This window comes from Tinamus guttatus, unplaced genomic scaffold, assembly GCF_059628265.1.
Source record: "Tinamus guttatus ecotype Peru unplaced genomic scaffold, ASM5962826v1 Tinamus_guttatus_pri_ptg000383l, whole genome shotgun sequence".
Classification (NCBI taxonomy): Eukaryota; Metazoa; Chordata; class Aves; order Tinamiformes; family Tinamidae; genus Tinamus; species Tinamus guttatus.
Genome location: NW_028288917.1, coordinates 7,378,440 through 7,394,785, shown reverse-complemented (window position 1 = coordinate 7,394,785; position 16,346 = coordinate 7,378,440). Strand labels below are relative to the sequence as shown.

General features: G+C 36.9%; 1 protein-coding gene across 1 annotated transcript in view; it reads left to right on the top strand.

Moving 5' to 3' along the window:
- The window catches only part of BMP5 (bone morphogenetic protein 5), a 52,425-nt gene that overhangs the window by 17,549 nt on the left and 18,530 nt on the right, over positions 1 to 16,346 (top strand). The window contains exons 2-3 of the mRNA XM_010222405.2: positions 5,550 to 5,742; positions 11,476 to 11,624. Of these exons, the coding sequence (XP_010220707.1) occupies positions 5,550 to 5,742; positions 11,476 to 11,624 (342 nt within the window). The remainder of the gene's footprint in view (positions 1 to 5,549; positions 5,743 to 11,475; positions 11,625 to 16,346) is intronic.

Here is a 16,346-nt window from a genome sequence, read left to right as displayed (position 1 = left end):
GCAGAAGACTTAGTACCAGAAGCTGAATTAGTAAGTTAGCATACAACTCTGAAGTTTGGGACACTCAGCTGAATATTGATTATTCAGTAGATGCCTAATACAAGATGAATAAAAAGCCAGATGTGGGAACCAAAATTTGTCTTATTCTTATTTTGACCCCAGCTCTTTTATTTATGCTGTGGAGTAGCACAGCACTATTCAATATCCTGGCACTTGGGATATAGCCATAGAAAGTAGCTGATACTGACTGAAATGCCCTTTGGCTGAGGAAGGGGTATCTCCCATTCATGGTCTCTGGGATTCCAGCTGACTTGAGAGGAAATGCAGATATATTTGTCTGTTCTTCTTACTGGCTGTCTCTAGACAGATGATCCTTAGCCAACAGAAGTGTCTCTCTATTGACTTTATCAGACAGATAATGTCTTGTACAATTTTTATGAATCCCAGTGTCTAACTTGAAATAGACTTTCAGCATCCAGATAAGCACTCTTTCAATTCCATAGAACAGACAAATTTCTTTTTTTGTAACAATCATTTCTGTAATTTTTTTTTTACAATAGTTGTGCTTAAAAAAGTACTTAAAGGCTCCTTCAGAAGAACTGTAGTCCATACTCAAAGGCCATTGGCAAAATGAAAAGACTACCATTTACTTCAATGGGCTTTTAAACAGGTTTGGTGTTTTCTAAGGCTTCTAGAGAACAAAAATAAAAGATGCACTTGTTGAACCAAGCTTTCCTTAAATTTATAAAGTTAATACAGGTTTGTTTTCTTCTGTGTTTCTGTCTTTAGAAAATTACAAAACTTTAAAAATGCTTTTTGTTATGTGGTCTCCTTAGCTATTTGCTCCACAGAGTGTCAATGGTGTTCAGCCTAATGTGTTTCTTAATGTTTCTCAGATGCATTTCATTAAGGTATTTTCATCCAGCAAAGCTTTTTTTTAAGCTTTCTCTCACCTCTAGTATCACAGCCTTTATGATAACTACTCACCCTATTGTCTTATTTTAAATGTGTTACCTCTTTAAATAGTCTACCATGGAGGAGAGAATGGGTCTCTAGAATCTGAATTTTGGAGAGAAGAACAAGAATAAAGTAAATAGCTATTTGATGTCTGTCCTTTCACAGTAGCATAATAGCTAATTCCTAGGGCCTCTGACCTTTTAGTGTCCTGCAACAAAGTCCTTACATTAATCTGTTGCTTATCGGTCACCTACCACATGTGATATTTCCAGCCTCTGCTTTCAATTATCAGTCATTAGAGGCAGCACTGAGTAATTTCAGGAGAAAATGCCTGGAACCTTTGACCTGTTTTTGTCAGATAATCACAAGTGTTCACTGTAGATAAACTATCATTTCATTATATTCAAGATGTAAACGAGTGTTGTTTGTAGTGTATCAGCTTACTGCAACCTTTATCACCTTCAAGTGATTAAAACTGCCTGGTTTACTTAGTGCTTATGCAAAGAATTCAGAGTCAAACAGTGAAATTCGGTGAGATTAGTGTAAATGGCCCCTGACAGTCACATGGTCTGCAAGACCCTTGTTTTTGTCTTGATATGTATATTTAGTAGTTAAGCAGTGACATTAAGTGTGTTAGTGAAGCTTCACTATGCGCGTTCAATCAGGATCTCAGGATCTTGCACTGCAAAATCAGCATGCTACAACATAGCTTTGATTTGGTCCTTAGTTTGATAAAGCAGCTTTCACTTTCCACTAGGTCACAACATACCAGCCTCTTTGGTTGGTCAAAGGTGAAGCACATGGCTAGTTGCTAATGAAAGAGCAGTAGTCATAAAGTTGTTGCTAACACTTCTTACATTATAATTTTAAGCTCTACTGACAGTCAGACATTTATAGCTGAATCCATAACATGTTAATTGCTTATTACACTGCCCATCCATATGAGTTTTTTTTTTTTTACTTCCAGAAGATCAGACTTTTTATTAATGAAAATTTGTGCAGTTCTCAGATTCACCTTTGCAAATATTTTCTCTTGATATCAGTGATGACCCTTTTTCTAATGTATCTCTGTGATGTAAATTTTTCTCTCTTCTTATAAATGTGCTTTGCATAAATGCATGAATATTTCACTGATGAAATGGGTATGAAAACAATTCTTTGTCATTTTACGCAAGCGAATATTTGTGATGTTTCCCTAAGCTATGTTTTGCCTGATGTAACCAGAGTGCTGAATATACTAACTTCAGGTGGTATTTTTAAGTTGATGTTAAGAATCCTGGTCAATGAGAGCAAATGATCTTTCATGTAATCAGCCCTGATATTTTATTGACACTGATAGACTAGGATATTTTTAATTAGAAAAATTATATTCCTCTGAAGGTCCTCAGTTTTCTAGTCAACTGTTTTCTAGATAGTGTGAACAAAACCAGAAATAGATACATTTTGGCTGATGAAAAGAATAATGTTGGGATGACATGAGAACAAAACAGAAAAATAAAATGAATGTCATTAAAAAACGTAATCTACGTTTTATAGGCTGTCACTGTTGAAAAGCTCATGCACATGAAATAAAGATATTTGAGGCATAGCACCTCACAGCAGTTTGTGCCATTTCAACATAACAAAGGATCTGAGAGATAACCTGACTAAATACTCAGGGTTTCCACTGACAGGGAAGTGATTCATCTCTGACTAATGTGTGAGCTAGATTTATGTGTTATCCTCAGTATTTAAATATTTAATTTCATTAAATGATATTTCTCTTTGTTTTTTTTTATGACTTAAAACCTGTCGTTCTAGTCATTAGACAATATTGCAACTTTATTTATTTATTTGTTTGTTTGTTTGTTTGTTTATTGGCAGTCTACCATATAATACAAAACTTTAGCCTGTCCAGATTTGTTTTTAGGTTTTGTACATTGGCCTACAGACATTTATAGTTTGACCTTCTGGCTTCATTGTGGGAATGGGGACTACCTTGGACTCAGGGTTTTTCACAGTTTGGACTGACAGCTTGTTCAGCCTTTCATTTGAAGAGTCTGTTATTACTCTAAAATCATAACCTACCCATAAATTCTGTCCTAGCGAGTTTAGGCCTACATTGGAACATAGATAAGCAATATCTGCATTAATTGTATTAATTTATTTTGCACTCATCAGGAAATTGTTATCAGTACTCTTTCAGTGGTCTTGAAAGAACACTATCAGTGTTAGCATATTGCTGCAGTTTTATGTCCAAACTCTTAACATATATGGAGAAAATTTCTCTTTCTTAACTAGTATTATTCTTTCAAGCGTATTTATAAGAAATTAGCCTAAAGAAAACCTCCAACCCAAATAAAAGCAAAACAACACACAAGTACTGGTATTTAAAACCTTAATGTCTAATTCTCTAGTGCTTGCTCATATGGTACAGTACATATTGTACAGTACCCATAAATGCTAGAAAATAGTTATTGAATAAATATTAACCAAAGACTCTCAGGAGTGATTGCTATTTAATTCTACTTTTAAGATATTTTACATTTGAAGATTATTGTTGGAACTTGAAATTAGACCTTTATTCCAGAAAAAAAAAATGCTGACCAGTGCACTTCATTCGCCAGGTATCCTTGGTAATCCTTGCCAGGTTCTCTAAGAAATCAAAATCTTTACATGAATTAAAAAAAAAAATGCAAATAAGTCCCAAACCTCAAGTTTGATCTCCGTAACTATCTCCCAATTTAAAACCTAGCAATGGAGCTGCTAAATAGATAGTATCCTGTTTCTCTTCAGTAGCAGCCCATTCATCTTCAGATGCAGAACACCCAGTTTACATGCTTCTGCCTCTTCCCTGCTTTATTTTTTTCTACATAGTTTAAGATGGCAAACTCCTGGAGGCTAAATATGCATTTGAGCCAAGGAAGTCTCACATTTAGCATACAATTTTCCTTTTGTAGAGAAAGTTCCTTTTCACTGCAGTAAAGACAGTATTCTTATAGCCTATACATTTTATTTTCTGTGGTTCTTATGGCAACATGAATTTGCACATTTTAAAAGAATTATGATAATGTCAGCAACGATGGATTGTATTTTTGAAAGCATGACAAGGAGTGTATAGAACTCTACAATTCCTAGAGGACTAGATATAAGGTATCTTATTTACGTCTCTGAGAATGAAAATACTTTTGCAGCTATAGCTCTGGATTCCATGCTTTCATAATGTTTTATGGGCTTTCCAAAATGTAGTTGTTTTTGTGATCCTTCATATGTATTATATTAATACACGCAGACATGTACAAGCACATATTATGTTGTATTCATGTTTGTATTTTGTACCAGTTTAAAATATGTGTGGATGTACATGCAGGTATGTGCATAAAAGTCTAAATATAGCTTTATTGTAATATTTATTATTTACAGAATTTATGTATTTATATTTTAATTCAGGTATGTGCTTTTTCAGACCTAACACTGTTTCTCTCCCATATCTGTGGTTTATCAGTACTTAAGCCGAGCAGATGAAAGGGTTTAAGGGGGTGTTTGGTGGAGCTGGATGCAGTCATGTATGTTTAGCTTGTTATCTAAACTGAATCCTATGTATGGATGCTTTAGACTTTGTCCATCCTTGGTGAACCAAAACACCTGTATTCTGAGGCCGATGGAAGAGTTCCTAAGCAGCCGCGGGACATAGAGAACTACCTTGCTCAGAGCCCAAAAACATGCTGTACTCTAACTTGCAAAATCTGGAATATTAATCCCATAAATTGGTTTCTAGTCAGTATCATGGCCTGTAATTTTGCTTGTTACGTTAAAACACTGATTCTGTTAGGAAAGTCACTCCTAATTCTGCATCCGCATTGGGTGCATTACCCCAAATCCCTACAAGTCTGTCTCTTCTTTACAATCCTGTGCAACCCAGAGTAAGCAGAGAGACACTGGCTTTCCTTTGGGAAATGGTGGCAACATCTGCACTGCAGCATATTAGAGCAACCTTCCCCAGTAACCTGGCTCCAGAGCCATGCAGCCCTCCTCAACATCCCTTCCTCTCGCTGCTGCCATCAAGACCCTCATGCTATCACTTCACAGTGTGCTAATTTATATCATGCAGCTGCTTCTTAAATGAGTGGGAGCTGTACTGCACTTTAGCATCTCTTCTGAATTTGTTACGTGGAGTGGAAGTGATCAGCCGTCCTCCTCTCTGCCCACTTATTCCTGCAGCAGGGTTTTCCAAATTCAGCGATGTGCCTGACATTACTGCTGCTGCGCTTATGACTGAACTCAAGTCCTAAATCCTTTCACAGGTTTTAGTTTGCCCATATTTCTGGCTACTTTAACAACATGCCCTCTTTCAGCTTTTTTTTGATATTCTTTCCACTCTGACTTCTGGAATTTGTATAAAAGCCACTAAGGGTTTTTCCTTTTGAACTGAAGACACTTGGCTTGTGGAATTTCCTTTAACTGGAAGTATGTCTGGATTTGTGGTTTTATGATTTGCACAGTTTTGTATTGTTCTGTTTGTTTACTTCGAAGCCCAGGGAATGCTCCATTAATCATAGGAAATGTGCATTCATTCCACCTCTCTCACTTAAATTCAACTCTTTTTCGAACAGTTGAAAGAGACAAGGACTTTTCTCATCAGAGAAGGCACTACAAGGAATTTCGATTTGACCTTACCCAAATCCCTCACGGAGAAGCAGTGACTGCAGCTGAATTCCGAATTTATAAAGATCGGAGCAACAGCAGATTTGGGAATGAAACTATTCAGATTAGCATATATCAAATCATCAAGGAATACCCAAACAGGTACCTTATTTGTGTGCATGTGTTAGGTTTTGAATAATGTCTTATGTTTCTGTCTTAATTGGAGAGATAACTGATTTGTGGATTCTGCAAGACATCATTGCTGTCAGCATAGCTTGTGTGGTGCTAATTCCCAGACAACAACAAATTCCGAATGAGAATAAAACATATCTTCAGTGCAATTTGTTTTGCTGTTATGGAGAGTTGTATATTAAATCTCACCAAATGATCTGGCAAGACGGCTCTCTATTGCTGCATGCAAAGAGGGGCAAGGATGAATTTCTCAGAGCATAGCAGAATACCATCCACAGTTTGGGGCTGGAACGGGGAAAAGCTCCATTTGCTGACACAGAGGTACTATGATCCAAGATTCGTTTTGCTCCTTAAAGGCAGATAAATTATTCAGTTTTGTTTACTTTTGAAGGAGCATTGTTTTTGTGCGTATGTGTTTTAATATTCTATAAAATGTAATTAAACAGATCAAGTCACACACTAACATTCAGTTGATAAATGCACATTTGACACTAAAACTTACCAAAACTGAACATTAAAGCAAGTAAGACATTGCACATGAACAAATCTCTAGTTTTAAGTTTGAAGAACACTCTATGTGTTATATATTTCCAAGACTGCAAAATCTGAGTAAATGACCATATTAGGCCTCCAAACCTGAAACTATCACTAAAAACTGCTAGCAATACCAAGGTACTTCTGGAAAAAAAAAAAAAAGGTATATACTTCAAAATTTTTGGTTTTGTGGCTGGATTGTTGAACATTTTGAAATACAATTGCTGTATGTCTTTTCTCAACAAAGTTAAAAAAATAGTTTTGAGACAAATGAAAACTCTCCCTCATGCTGGAGCAGTTAACACATTTCCATTCTGGGCATGTTTAACCAAAGCAAAGAAAATGGTAGCCTAAACTTGCCCTCAATCACCAGGAGCCTCCAGGCCAGAGTTTAAATCCCCTTCCTTCTCACATCGGCTTGAGCTTTTATATTTCAGGAGAGAACCTGAGCATATAGGCATATAAAATTGCTATGGCATTTTTCTTTCTGGCCCAATAAACATTGGTATTTTATACCAAGGTATTTTATCTCAAGTGGACTAGAACCAACAACAAGAGGGAAGGAACTTATCCTTCCAGAATACCTTCTGCTTCCTGAGGTTCACAGTGCAGAAATTGCTTCCTCTGTGTGTGGCTTGCAGAAATGGTGTTGAAGTAGATCCTAAAATAAACTTCTTGGAAGAAGGGATGTTGTAGTGAGGCAGGGGTCAATCTCTTCTTTAGAATAACTACTGATAGGACAAGAGGAAATGGCCTCAAGTTGTGCCAGGGGAGGCTCAGGTTGGATGTTAGGAAAAAAATCTGCACGGAAAGAGTGGTGAACCATTGGAACCGGCTGCCCAGGGAAGTGGTGGAGACCACCACCCATGGCAGTGTTCAAGAAGAGTGTAGATGAGGCACTTAGGGGTGTGGTTTAGCAGGCAGAGTATTGAAGGTCTTACAGTTAGAGTCAATGATCTTGACGGTCTTTTCCAACCATAATGATTCTATGATTCTAAAGAACAGGAAGGAAGAGAATGCGTCTACTTAAAGGGCACACGTCAAGGTTAAGGTGATATAAATTCTGTAAACTCAGAAGGCTTTTTTTTTTTTTAAGGAATTAATTGGTAAGGTTAGTTTTCTGATTCATTTAGCACTTTTTTTCCGCAGTAAGTGTTATCTATTTTCTAGATAGATAACAAGAAGGCGAAGTACTTGCTACTCGGAAACAGGGTCACACCTTAATAGTATCTGGCATGTTAAACTGACAGTTGCCTCTATGCAATTGGTGATGGTGAACTAGTGAAGAATTCTACTGATTTCTTTCAATGTCCCATCAGCAAAATACACTAATTTCCATTTATAAATATAAAAGCCCCCAGTTGATGCTGGAAAGGGGCATATTCAACAGTATAGTTTCATCCATTTGTTCTTTACCAGGATGCCTGAGGAAACTTCAGACTTCCTACTCTAATGGTCAAGTGTTTACTTGCTATTGGTGATCGTGCCAGTCTCTCCTTATATGTGGAGCATGTAGAAACAAATGTCTCAGAGAGATGAGATGGGAGAAGACCACAAGATCTTCTCCCATATTTAAAACAAGCAACATTTTGCTGGTTTCCCAGCTGCTTCTTGATGCCTCCAGACATATGAGCTCCCGAGAATATCTTAACATTGATATTGGAAATAATATTACAGCTTTCGCTTTGGAGCTCAGACCTCATTAGCATTGTTCTTGACTTGCTGCCTCAGGTTTGCCCTACTTATATACATAAGATTTGAGATGAAATTTCTCAGAAGCTGCAGATGCTCCCCACTCCCTGCTAGCGTGTTGCTACAGCAAAACCGCTCCATTCAGCGCTGCTTTCAGGCTTAAAGCTGGGATTTTGGGTGTCTGCTAGACTTCTGCAATCTGGCATGTGGTTCTGCTATGCTTGTAGACCTTGTTCTGTATGCTTGTACTGTTCATGGGTTATGGATTTTGAGTTGCAGACTAAGGATTACTTTATATTTTATATTTTTCTATCTCTGCAGCAGTATGGCCTCTTAAGTGCGTACATTTGTTTGGAGTTTGCAGAAAGGACAGTGTTTCAGATTGAAGTTTTCTATTTATTCTAGGATGAGTTCCTCAGAGCATATTCTATTCTATTCTATTTATTCTATTATTATATTATTATTACACAGAAATGTGTAATATACAGCCAATGGCAAGGCAAACTTTCCTATACAGCCCTGCCAATGTACAATGATGTTTTCTCATGACAAAAGTAATGTACTCCTACAGGCCAAATGCTTGTTCAAGATCTGGTGGCAACTAACCACTAATTTATCTAAAGCCGCAAGTATTCTTCCCACATTAGGGAATCCTCAAAAGGCATTAAGACACTAAAGCAGGAATGAGGTGAGGGCTGAACCTTCATAATGGGGATGGCCTATTGCATAGTAATGACAATTTTTTTCTGGTCTAAATCTTTGCTAGGTTTCAAGGAACAATAGGTGATTTGTTTCATCTTTATTTTCTTAAGTGATCCAGGAGATATGGAGCTCCTTAGACATTCACCCCATAGACTCTGCTGAAATTCTTGACCATGGTAGCATTTCTGTTGTAGACAACTGGCCCTTTCAGACCAGCCTGAGGTCACTAAGCTTAAACAAGCCCATTAAAGGAAAGCAAATCAGCTGCATTCTGCCTGAACGTGTTCACTATTGTATTTCAGGCTATTTATGACATAATGCTTTACTTTTTTATTATGTGTTGTGGCCTATTTTTTAAATAGAAAATTTAAAAAAATTAGAGCCAAAATTTGCAGCTGTTTTTCATTTTAAGTGTGAGAGATTTTGCTTTTCTCAAAATGAAGGAGTATTTTGAAATTAAAAATGTCATAAAATATGTTGATCGATTTTAGCAAATGACACTATTTATGGTGGAATAGTGATACCAGAGCGATCGGTTAACTGTTAGGGGCCAGGTTTTCACCCTATGTTTATAATGAATTACGAAAAAAAAAGCTTTTTTTTTTCCCTGACAGATATTTTCAATTTATGTAGTACATTACATGTTTTAAATCATTAGCATTCATTTAGAGACTTAATTTCCTATTCTATTGCCTGTTCTTGAGAATGAGTCCTAGTTTTCTGTTTCTTATTTAGTATGATGTGATTCATTAGTAATGGTAATAGTTGAGACTAAACTCGTCATTTGAGTCTGTGTATCCATTGTTTCTGCTGCAGCAGAGAATGATAAATTCACATTGGGGAAGGTTTCTGGGGAGAAATTTGTGCTTTATAAGAATTTCAGGACTGTATCCATTGGGCATTGGTAGTGCCCTCTTCTTTTGGCATAAGAAGCACAGTTCTTCTGTGGATATTTCATTCAGTCAAAGCTCAGTGTAGAGCTGAATGAAACCATATAGCAAATACTTATGTATTCTCACAGAAAGTAAAATATGAAGTTATAGCATTGCAATATTGCAAAGTTTATATTCCAAACAATTATATAAGTTTTCTTTAAATTTTCTGAATGATACAAGCAATATTAACAAATAGCTCTCTTGAAAACTGTCTCATTCAGAAGAAAAACTTTCCATTTTAAAATTCTGCTAAAACTGCTTTTTAGAGAAAAAAATGGCATTTAAGACTCCAGAGAGTACCATTTATGAGCTTGTGGTACGTTGTTAATTTGTCAGTGCTAGCATAGCAGGTCAGGCTTGTTAGAATTGTAGGAGTGTTTTTCATGTTAGCTCCGGAGGGAGAAGGTTTGTTTTCTCCTTGTGTGGTCATTAACACAGTCCTGCTAGGATAGCAGTTGTAAGATCCCAGTTCAACAGAAGAAGAAAAAGGAAAATTGAAAGACAGCTCTTCCAATTTTCATGGAAAAAGAAAAAAAACCTATATAGTATGATTTCTTTATCATTGCTCTCCTCTTTAATCTGATGTTTCAGATATTTCTCACACTTAAGTAAACGAAAAAGTTCTCTCAGTTCTTTTGTACTTAGTTTTGAGAGTTGATCAATCACAGCTACACAAGGATATTTTTTTCCATTTAAGAACTTTTAGGTGCATTTAAAGTAGTTAATAAGTAATTACCGGTCAGAACACTATGATTAAGCAGCATTAGATTGCAATGACAGGACCACCATAATTTTAACTTCATTTATTATACAGACATATATTACGTGTCTTAACTCCTTAAGTATATGTTCATGCTGTGTGTAAGGTAATGGTACAATTCCAAGGTTTGTATAAGCCAAGTCTGCCTTTACTGGTGTACTAATGTTTTGATTACAGCAGAAAAGAAATTATTTTCTGTAGCTATAGATTTAATTTAAGAAGGCTAAAAGGTGAAAGCAATTTTTAATAATGCCTTGTTGGAGGAGGGTAAAATGACCATGAGAGTTAAATATCTTGTTTTTAGTTTGGTCATTGAAGGACATTATTTGTAATATAGATGTGTTTCTGAAGCTAATTGTGTCAGGAGATACAGGAAAACAGAATAAAGAAATAATCCATATGGCACATTTAGTACCATAATTATGCTAACTCCTTGAGTATTCCTTCTGAACTACTGGAGAGTTTCATGGGAACAAATTTCAGAATATACCGGGAAACTGAGGGTTAAAATGTATGTCATTGAATAGATATATAATTTCTGCTTTGCTATATAGACTTATTTGCTAAACAGAAGTACTAATGAAACTACCTAAATAGTCATATGTTCATGTTTTGTCATGTGATACAGATGCTGTTATAGGTTATTAGTAATAGATTTTTTTAGCGATGCTTTGCCTTTCAATTTTGGTTGAAATTGGAATGTGATTTTGACTTTTTTATCTTTTTCACTGTACGGTTTATAAAAGTTAATCTTCCTGAGACATTCTAGTGTTGAAAGACAAGTCTTTGATGAACAATCTTGATTTTTCATTTTGTGTATGCACATCAGGAAGCTAGATTTTTCAGATTTCCCAGAACCATAGTTTTTATTTGCTTAGACCCATTTCAGAAAGGCCACTAAGGAGAAATACCTGTACTATACTTAACAATTATATTAGGTATAGCATATGCTGTACTGTATCGTGATGAAGGTATGTCAAAGGATTATTCATCTGGATTTAAGGATGTTATTGTCAGCAAGAAAATTAGGGACAAAAAATGATATTTGAATGCCCTAATTCTCTATTTTCCTTAACTTAGGGATGCAGACTTGTTCCTGCTAGACACAAGAAAAGCTCAGGCTTCTGATGTGGGCTGGTTTGTATTTGACATTACTGCGACCAGCAATCACTGGGTGATTAATCCGCAGAACAATCTGGGCTTGCAACTCTGCGCTGAAACTGGGGATGGTAAGACAACTATAGATCGTAACTCTGTACATGCTCTTGTGGTCTGTTTCAGTGAACCTTTTCTATTCTGTGCATTTTAACTCCAAGGGGTGAAAATTCTCTGAGAGCACAGAAGAGAAGACAGTTTTATCCTGCTGTAGACATAGCCAGCATATCTTTTAATATTCTCAAATCTGTAGAATATTGTAATTGTAAAACTAAATTGATTCTTGTTAAATTAAATCAAGTTTGGGGTAAAAGCTCTCATATAAAAAATCTAACCAAATAAATAAATAAATAAACTATAAATTTTATTCATTTCATAGTTTTCTTTCCAATTTTCAGCTAATGAAAATTTTCAAGATTTCAATTTTTTGACTCACTACAAGATAAAAAGGTTTAAAATTTAATTGTTTTTTCAAAAGATAGAAAATATTTCCCACATTATACCATTCTTAACTTTTCTCCAGCATCAGTGCTGGATTATAGTTTCTGAGCAGTCCTGAGGATTCTTTATGCTCCATTTCAGAAGCATCTTTAGAAACTGTATAAAACAAAAATCCCACAGATCTGTTTGAGTTTCCTGAATGTATGTATTCAGTCACTGGTGGAAGAACGTTAAAATAAAATTTATTTATTTGGTTAGAATGACTAGAGTATTGCAGTGTTCACAGTTATCCTATCCATTAAAAAAAAAAAAAAAGTGAAAATGCATCTTGATGCAAAATAATATTTTTAGAAGAATTGTCTGTTACTTAAACTTCTTTAGAAACTAATAAAGAGAGTATAAACAGGCTATTTTCTCTGGGATGGTTCACTTAATCTACACCACTTTACAAGCAAACTCTTAGATTTATTTTTTTTCTGGTCAAAAAGTTTTTTATATCAAAGGTTGGGGCATCAATGATGCCAGTTAATCCAAACCTCAGCTGACATTATGCTAATGAGTAGCAGGAGAAATCCTAATGTAAGGATATATGTATATATATATATGTATATATATATTTTTACTTGCTGTGTTCTGGCTATGTTTTCTCTTTTTTTTTTGATCGGAATTCCCCCTTGGGCCCCACCAGGCTGTGAAAAAAGCTGTTTGGGCCTTTTCAGCAAGGGCTGGGGAGTTATATAAAGATCATCATGGCCTTTGAGAGACATCCTACTAAGAAAAGGAGTTGGTTGACTTCAGCCTGGGCGGACCTAATATCACCTTTGTCATCCCTGTAGAGTCAGGCAAAAGGAAGACATTGGTATGGAGTGGAGCACATTATTGCTATGCCCATCAGTGGTCCCTCACTTGAGTGCAGGCTGCAGAGGAACCACTCCAGTTGTCGCAGTGCTGCACTGGGCTTCAGCCCTCGCAGTTGTGGGGAGGTGACACCTCCGTCTGGCGTCCAAATTAGGTGGGCTGGCATCTACCCAGTTTTCTGGCTCCAGCACGAACTCCATCCCTGCCTTTTTTTCCAGGAGTTTCAAATAGATGAATTCTCGAAAATTAAATAGCCATGAAAGGCATTCATTAAGAACCTTGGAACTCGAAATAGAGCAATTTGTTGGTTCTAGCCTTGAGATTATATTGGTTCAGTAAACATCAGGAAAGTTTGTATGGGTAAAAGGAAACCTTTGGATTAACACACTGAAGGAATTGTAAATGAGCTGCTTTATGTAAAAATTTCCCCTGTGTTATTCCCAAGATCAGGAAGGTGATAGATAATTTTCTTCCATAAATTCTAAAGCCACAGACAGCTTTACCTTCTGCACTGTGCTTATTTGAATTTCTCTAGGTAGTTGCTCTAGTGAGGAGGGAATTTCCTTCTTTTCCCAGTTTCTATTCCCTTTTCAGTTTATTCATAAGAGTGCCATTTTAGGGACTAGAGTTTTCAAAACTATAGTGAAGAGCTGTGCTGTTGTCACTTTGGCTTTCTATAAGGAAAATCATCCTTTCATGCTCTTACAATTTTGCTGTTAAGGCTTTGATTATTTTTATTGGTTGCTGTTTCTTCTGGAAGCTATTAGAAACACCAGCAGTTGAATGACATGTTTGTGTACAGATAGAACATGAAGTTTTATACATGACTCAGTATGTAGTGGGTCCTGTTCATAACACAGAGAACTCCACCCACCTTTCCTCCAATCATTTTTTCTCTGAAAGGTCAGGAATTAATTCAGATCAATTGAAAAACCCTCCACTGGCTTAAGTGAACTTTAGGCTGTGCAGCTCAGAAGCACATTTCTTCATGCCTTCAGCTGACCATTGAGTTGTGTGGACTACAGGACTTGTTTTGCCCCAGGACCCAATGGGACTTCTATAATAAGATCCATCCAAATCTACTGCAACAAAAGAGGATTCTGTTAAGTCAGAGGGTTCACATTTGAGGTATTCAGATGCTGCTTTGGGCTCCTGGAAAATAAAGTCTGTAGGTGCACAGGATTTTTTTTTTAAAAATGATTCATATAGCAGCTTTAAAATGGGGCACCGGTAATTATTGAGTCTCTGGGGTGCCACTATGTTGTTACCATTAGCATTATTAGTAATCTTTTTTATAGCTATGCTTCAGTGAGTTTATAGGCAATTAGTTGTGTAGATATATTTCTTTGGTGAAGAAATTTTATTTCCCCGAAGATGGGAATTTTATTTTCCGTAAGATGACACATAAATAATAATGATGTCTACATGAGGAATAAAAACAATTTTGTAACTATTTAATATAATAGTTTGATAAAAACAAGTCTGGAAGAAGTTCTGGTTGCTGTAATTCATATTTTCTTCCCTTTGAAAATGCTGAAAAAGTACAGAAGGTCACATGACACTGGAATGTGCTTTCTTTTTTTTCTTTAAGACAGTATTTGGTATCATACACATCTTTTTAGCGTGAAATGTAGACTTTTTCTCTTAATAGGACATTTGATTTTGAATAGTAAGAATAAGGTTTGCATGACACATATGGAAGCTGTCAGCATATAATGCACTGTTTCCCTGGGGCTGTGGTAAATTAAGGATCAACTTTTTTTGATTCTCTTTTTTTAATGGCTCCTCAACATTCTGCTGCATCCCCCTTTGGCTGATTCCCTTCTTTTGGCACCAGACCTCTTGATGGTGTTTAAAATGAGAGGTGATCATTTTCACACTGATGGAAGTAAGGGTGTTAGATGGACTGCAGCATAAAACCAGTGCAGATGCAGAAACAATTTGAAAAGCTCCATGTGACACTTTTCCTGTATGTGCACCATATGTCTTGTAAGACTTACTTAAAATATGTTCCAGTGAATCAGCACCTTTGTATTAACACTTAACATTTTTATAATTGGAAGCTAGCAACAGTTTGCACATCATTTTAACTGGAGGTGTATCGAAAGCTGCAAGTGTTCCTTTGGCTGTTTATGTTGTTCATGCTGAAGAGAGCCTGTTTTTTCTAGTCAAAATGGGAGAGAGAAAATGTCTAAAACTGATGGTGCACAGAATAAGGCAGATATCCAAGACACAGACCTCAATGCCATATCCTGGGTAGCCTCCAGTCTTTTCCTGGATCATTGTGACTGTGAGTTATTTTCCTTCTGCCTGTCATCCCAGGGGAAGAAACTGATGGCAACTTTGACAAGGCCAAGAGGATTAACGTGATTTCTATTGCCACATAGTCCTCAGGCAGGTTTTCCTTGAGTTTTCTTGCTGTTTGAAGTAGAAATCCTTCTGAGGCAGAAATCCTCTGTCACTTGACTCCAACTCAGGTGTCTTTTTTCCCCTTCAGCGCAAAGGGAAACTTGAAAGAAATGGGTTTTCTGAACCAAGTGAAGCCGGGAAAAAGCCAGTTCTCTGTCCATCATCTTTGGGGTCACTTCTGCACATGTCCCCTGGAAGGTGATTTAGCACCATTCCTATATGCTGCAAGAGGGAATGGCAAAGTGATGGTGGATAGGCACTAAGAGACACACTCTTATCTCTTTTTTTGCCCTGTCTTTCTCTCAACCTAGAACTTTCAAGATCCCTTTCTCCTATTAACCTTTCAGAGTGGCATCACACCCACCATCTCCTTTAGAGTATATGTCGCAGATGACTGACTTGCTTTTGACCCATAGCATTCTGCAGCAGCACCTTATTTTTTTCAGTTAGATGGTAGTGAGGCTGTAACCTTTCATACCAGCCTTTCCCTCACCTTCACAGCACTGTTATAATTTTCCTTCTGAGGTCACGCCCAGGCAAACTGGCATCTAACTTACAAGAACAAGGTAGCCCTCAGGTACTCCAGAGCTGTTGAGTTCTTTCACTTAAGTCTCTTGGTGGAGCTCATGTTTTCAAAACAAAGTATCAGAAGTGATAGTACCTTGATCACTGTCTTTATAGTAGGGGCATTTAGGATATATGCATATATACATATATGCATGCATATATTTTATATACATATACAGACTTTGGCAGGCAATAGCTCTACCTAAGTTCTGCGCCATCTGGAAGCCATATAGCCATGTTAGCACAGCACTGAACCCAAGCTAATATATCCTGCCCCTCAGCAGGTTTTATTAGCTTGGGCTCAGGCACTGGCTAAGTACAGCTACATGAGTTCTGGTTCAGAGCTGACTTTGGCCAAAGTTATGCTAGCAAATTAAGCATGCTCAGGAATACAGTGGGGCACTAACCTCTACTGACATGAAACAAGCCAGAAAGCTGGCACTCTCAGCCTCCAAAACAGGGTGGCTGTTATGCAACCTGCCCACTGGATCCCTGCAGCACCAGATGCCAAGATGGGCTGG